General features: G+C 40.9%; 1 protein-coding gene across 1 annotated transcript in view; it reads left to right on the forward strand.

Moving 5' to 3' along the window:
* Positions 1 to 2,581: 2,581 nt before the first annotated feature.
* Positions 2,582 to 6,227, forward strand: part of LOC106877716 (cysteine and glycine-rich protein 1) — a 15,988-nt gene continuing 12,342 nt past the window's right edge. The window contains exon 1 of the mRNA XM_052977841.1: positions 2,582 to 2,683. Coding sequence (XP_052833801.1) covers positions 2,587 to 2,683 — 97 coding nt within the window. The 5' untranslated portion in view covers positions 2,582 to 2,586. The remainder of the gene's footprint in view (positions 2,684 to 6,227) is intronic.

The following is a 6,227-nucleotide window of genomic DNA, read 5'->3' on the forward strand; positions in this document are numbered from 1 at the left end:
TATATATATATATATATAATGGGCTTCTTTCAGTTTCTATCTACCAAATCTACTCACAAGGCTTTGATAAGCTATAGTAGAAAATGCCTTCCCAAGGTGCCATCTAGTGGGACTGAACCAAGAACTATGTGGTTGGGAAGCAAGCTTCTTACAACACCGCCTCATTGAGAGAGAGAGAGAGAGAGAGAGAGATATGGGCTTCTCTCAGTTTCTATACCAAATCCTCTTGCAAAGCTTTGATTGACTTGGGGCTTTAGTGGAAGTCTCTAGCTCAAGGTGCCAAGCAGTGGGACTGAACTTGGAAACATATGGTTGAGCAGTAAACGCCTTAACCAATCAACCATACTTGCAACTCTTTTATTTAAAAAAAACCAATCGTAGGAATTTGGACATGAATTTTACTCAACCGAAAATAAATGGAATCTAGTGATCAACAAAAACACTCAACCCAAGTTACTCACCTTAACGAGCACAGGTAAACATATTCTTAAAGATAACAGCAAAATTAGGTCAGTCATGAATTGTTCTGAAATTATTCCTAGTGTTACCTACTCATGTGTCTCAGTAAACAAAATATTTCCTTCAAGGCATATAACCTTACGAAATATTTAGTATTGACTTAGGTCATGTCTTGTACTGTGTTACATTATAATGTTAGTATTTAACATAGGCATGGTTGTGTGGGTTTGGAGCTTGGCTTCTCATTCATGTGGCTCTTGGTTCAATCCCACCGTGTGGCACCTCAGGCAAATGTCCTTTTTTTTTTCCCTCGTTGGTTGGTGAAAGTCTTATCGGTGGATTTGGTAGACTGAACCAAATGTAACCTGTCACATATGTGCACACATCTTGTCTCAGTCATTAAACTGCGACCATACTGGGGCACCACTTTGAAGAATTTTAGCTGAACAAATCAAATCTGGTACTTACTTTGTTTTAAGCCTGGTACTTTTTGTATCAGTCTCTTTTGTTGAACCGCTCGGTTACGGTTATCTAAACACACCAACACCAGTTGTCAAGCGGGATTGGGATACCTAATGACACACATATGTGATGGGCTTCCTCCAATTTCCATCTACCAAATCTGTTCACAAGGCTTTGGTCAGCCCTAGGCTATAATAGACACTTACCCAAGGTGCCACACACTAGGACTGCACATGCAACTGTGCATGCATACATGCAGCTGTAAACAAACGCACACTCACAGGCATGCAACTTTACACATACACACACATGCAATTGTACACACACACACACACATGCAACTGTACACACAAACATATGTAACTGTGCACGCACACACACACAAACTACACATTACACCTGCACCACCCTACACTGCTCCACCCAACCTACCCTCTACAATTCATCTTAATCTCGTTGTGGATAATTTTGTTAATTATCTTAATCTGGATTATCCACCATTTAACATCTGGGTCAGAGGTCATGACCTCTTATTCCTCTCCCTCCCTCTATTTTTCTCTCCAGCAATGGGGAGCGATGGTGTTATTTAGCTCCAGGTTAATCCAGTTTTATTCATCGCTTCATTAGTTTCCCAGACATGGTGTCTTTAGGACTACATTTTCTAAAGTGCTGTTTTTGAAGCAGCATTGGGCTTCTTTCAGTTTCCATCTACCAAATCCACTCACAGGCAGAGAATTAGTTGTGTTGATTGAGTCTATTGGATAAAATGCCTTACTGTATTTCATTATCTTCATCAGTGTTTCCTAAAGCAGGCAGTACTGTACCCTTGGGTGCAGTGGAAAAATCCCAGGAGGAGGGGGTGGTGAGGAAAAGTGGGGTGATAATGGAGTGGCCAAAAGGTGTGGGGAGCAATGGATGTAAAATTAAACAAAATAGGTGCAGGAGTGGCTGTGTGGTAAGTTGCTTGCTTACCAACCACATGGTCCTGGGTTCAGTCCCACTGCGTGGCACCTTGGGCAAGTGTCTTCTACTATAGCCTTGGGGCCGACCAAAGCCTTGTGAGTGGATTTGGTAGACGGAAACTGGAAGAAGCCCGTCGTATATGTATATGTATGTGTGTGTGTATATGTTTGTGTGTCTGTTTGTCCCCCCAACATCGCTTGACAACCGATGCTGGTGTGTTTACGTCCCCGTAACTTAGCGGTTCGGCAAAAGAGACCGATAGAATAAGTACTAGGCTAACAAAGAATAAGTCCTGGGGTCGATTTGCTCGACTATAAAGGCGGTGCTGCAGCATGGCCGCAGTCAAATGAATGAAACAAGTAAAAGAGTAAAAGAGTAAAATAATGGATTAATTAAGTTTTATTTGTGAAATGCTGTCGTTTTGAATTTGTTGTAGAAAGTGGTGAATGTTTTCAGTGGTGAATGGGTGAATGGGTGGAGGAGCTAGGAATGTGGCCCCGGTGCCTGGGAACCACTGGAGGATAACTTGCAATGAAATAGAATGTTTATTTATTCACATCGTTTTGGATTATCTCATAGCTTCTTGATTTCACTGATGCGATTGATTATTTTTCAAAGGACATTGTTGGGTAGGTGTGATAGGTCAGACATGGCCCTGGTTATAAAGTATTTTTTTTTTCCTTGTGTCTTTCAGTTTCCATCATGTCGCAGAAGTGCCCACGGTGTGATAAAGCAGTATATTTTGCTGAAGAAGTGCGAGCCCTTGGCAAGAAGTGGCACAAACTTTGTTTGAAATGTGGTAGGTCACAGTTTTATTGTGTGTGTGTGTGTGTGTGTGTGTGTGTGAACATGTCTCTGTATGAATGTGTGTGTGTGAAGATATGTTGTTTCTGTTCATGTTATGCTTTTGTTTCTATTCTTAACCCTTTTGATAGCGACCTGTCTGAGACAACATAGAACCCCTATTTTAACTGTTTTAGCCCTTTTGATACTAAATCACCCTGGACTGCCCCAGGATGATATATGGTACAAACTTCCTATTTTAATGTGAACAGCCATAGGAGTGGCTGTGTGGTAAGTAGCTTGCTTACCAACCACATGGTTCCAGGTTCAGTCCCACTGCGTGGCATCTTGGGCAAGTGTCTTCTATTATAGCCTTGGGCTGACCAAAGCCTTGTGAGCGGATTTGGTAGACGGAAACTGAAAGAAGCCCGTCGTATATATGTGTGTATATATATATATATATATATATATATGTATGTATGTGTGTCTGTGTTTTTCCCCCAACATCGCTTGACAACCGATGCTGGTGTGTTTAGGTCCCCGTAACTTAGTGTTTCGGCAAAAAGGGACCGATAGAATAAGTACTAGGCTTACAAAGAATAAGTCCTGGGGTTGATTTGCTCGACTAAAGGCGGTGCTCCAGCATGGCCACAGTCAAAAGACTGAAACAAGTAAAAGAGTAAAAGAGAGAGTACACTAAAACCTTCCATTAAAATTTCATGTTAATTTTCCAAATTCTAATTTGATAATGATATTATTTTAATAACTTCATTATTACCATAACAATTGCAGCATGGAAGGTGTTTATAAGCCATTTAAGAAACATTCAAAAACCGTTAGATTCACTTCAACATTTAAATTTAATTTGCCAAAATATTTTCTTCACTTTGAGACCGCAACCTGTTCACTCACAAAATGCAGGAGATGCAGCATGGAATTTTTTTCTCTCAATAGCAATGTTCCACCTTCGAATGAGAGCATGCATCGCTGCCTCATAAAATTCTGTTGGCTGTTCTTTGAGCCACTTCTTCCCTACAGTTTTCACTTCCTCGTCACTGGAATAATCTTGACTCTCAAACTCTCTTTCATGGGGCCGAAAAGATGATAGTCTGAAGGCGCTAAATCTGGTGAGTGTGGAGGTAGTGAAGAAGTGGCTCAAAGAACAGTCAACAGAATTTTATGGGGCAGGGATACATACTCTCATTCGAAGGTGGAACATTGCTATTGAGAGAAATGGTGACTATGTTGAGAAGTAGGGATGTGATCCACAGAGGACCAGCTTCATTTTGATGTATGATACATGTTCCTGTGTTGGTAAATATACCTGTCCTAAACAAAATGGCAATACTTTTTGACTTTCCCTCATACTTTATAGCATATTATGGTTGCATAATGAAATACCATGTTCCTACAAGTCATAAATATTAACATACCAGTTTCCAGGAATGCATTTAATATATAAAATTGGTATATCCAATACCTATACTCAGTTATGTAGAGGCACATGGCCTAGTGGTTAGAGCAGCAGACTTACGGTTGAAGGATCGCGGGTTCAAATCTCAGACCATGCAATGTGTGTGTTTATGAGCAAAATATGTAAGCTCCATGTAGCTCCGGCGTAATGGGGAACTTCTGCTAGCTCTTCTACTATAACTTTCTTTCACTCTTTCTTCCTGCATCTAGCAGCTCACCTGCGATGGACCTGTCCAGGTGGAGAACCTATACGCCAATGAAACTGGGAAACCGGCCCTTATGAGCCTGGCATGAATCAAAAAGGAACAAACAAACATACTCCGCTATATATAGTGGCTATTTAAGCAATGAGTTCAAGAATGATTAATGGGTTAGATGGGCACTGATGAAGGGGCAAAAATGTCTGAAATATGGATATACGCCTATTACCCTTTTTTGACCTTCAGTTTCATTGTTTACATCTGACATCCTGGATACAAAACATCACAACAAATATCAGTACTGGGTACAATTTCTATAGACTATATGAAGAGATAATCTTAACAAGTGATGAATCGAAGATGGTTACAGATGAGAGTGCAAGGTTGGCAATGCACAGCTCTTCTTCAGCTCTTCTTCACTTTAAACAAAGTCACTAGACTAATTATCAGTCATCCTTAATGATGACTAGCTGGTTCTTATTGCTCTGACAGACAACCATGTGTAAGAGTTGCAGTTGTGGCAAGTGAAGGTGGATGAGCTTCGCGTTATATACAGGTGTGTTTGTGGAGCGAGGTAGACAAGTCTTATATACAGGTGTTTTTATGGGCTGAAATAGATATGATGACAGTAGCAGTTACTTTGTGTCCAAAGATCATGTGAAAGAGTGGCACACCCTCAAGTGGTTATGGAAACCTGCCCTTGACACTGCAGGAACTTTCTTCCTGCATGTGCGTTGTAGTTTTAGCCAGTTCATGCAGTCCAGTACAACTCTTTAAACTTGAGAATCTGACCAGTGACTCAGCAGGCTAAGGTGTCCGTGATGACCAGCAAACTGTAGGTTTTACATTAGAGTGGCCTTCTCCAAGGTGAATTGCCTTAAAGAGCTGGAGAGCTCCACCAATGTTGGTGTTGTTGCAAGGGAGTCAAAGTGGGTACTGGACTACAAGAGGGACCCCACTCCCAGATTTTCTGTTGGGGTTGATTCTCTGAGACTTATCTTTTACCGAAGCATTCACAAGGTAGTGAGGGTTTGCGTCAAGGAGCTTCTACCATAATATGTTGATTAATCCATAGCTGGGACCCTAACATGCATAACTGCTCTAGATCAGTCAGAGTAGACTGGAGAACAATAATAGCTGAGGGGTTGTTCCACAATCCTCAAAACTCTAGAACAACTGAATCAAGGCCCCACTACCAGCTGAAGTTTAAAACCATATCCAGAACATATACATGAATGCTAATTACCCCATAGCCGGGACCCTGACTACTTGCGATGAAAAGTGGATTCTGTACAATGATAAAAAGTGCTCTTCGCAGAGGTTGGACCAAAATGAAGCACCGAAAACCTTCCCTAAACCCAAGCTCTTCAAAAAGAAGGTTATGGTGACTGTTTGGTGGTGTACTGCTGGACTCATCCACTATAACTTGTTAAAACCTGGAAAAACCATTACTGCAGAAACACATTGCTCTGAAATTGCCGAAATGAACAAAAAATTGCTACTCTTCCATCCCAGACTGGTCAACAGAAAAGGGCCAATCATTCTTCATGACAATGCTTGATCACATTTCACTAATGACAATCCAAAAGTTGAGGGAACTTGACTACAAAGTTCTTCCCCACCCAGCTTATTCCCCAGACCTTTCTCCTACCGACTACCACTTTTTCAAGCACCTTGATGGTTTCCTGCAAGAGGAGGAGTTCAAAATTCAAACCGATGCTGAAAGTGCATTCAAAGAGTTCATCAACTCCAGATCTTTATGTTACCGAAATAAACAAACTTGTAACTCTTTGGCAAAAATGTTAATTGTAATGGTACTCACTTTGATGAATAAAACTTCCGCATTGTTGAAATATTTTGTGATGAATTTCATATTTCAAAACATTG

This window comes from Octopus bimaculoides, chromosome 29, assembly GCF_001194135.2.
Source record: "Octopus bimaculoides isolate UCB-OBI-ISO-001 chromosome 29, ASM119413v2, whole genome shotgun sequence".
NCBI classification, from domain to species: domain Eukaryota; kingdom Metazoa; phylum Mollusca; class Cephalopoda; order Octopoda; family Octopodidae; genus Octopus; species Octopus bimaculoides.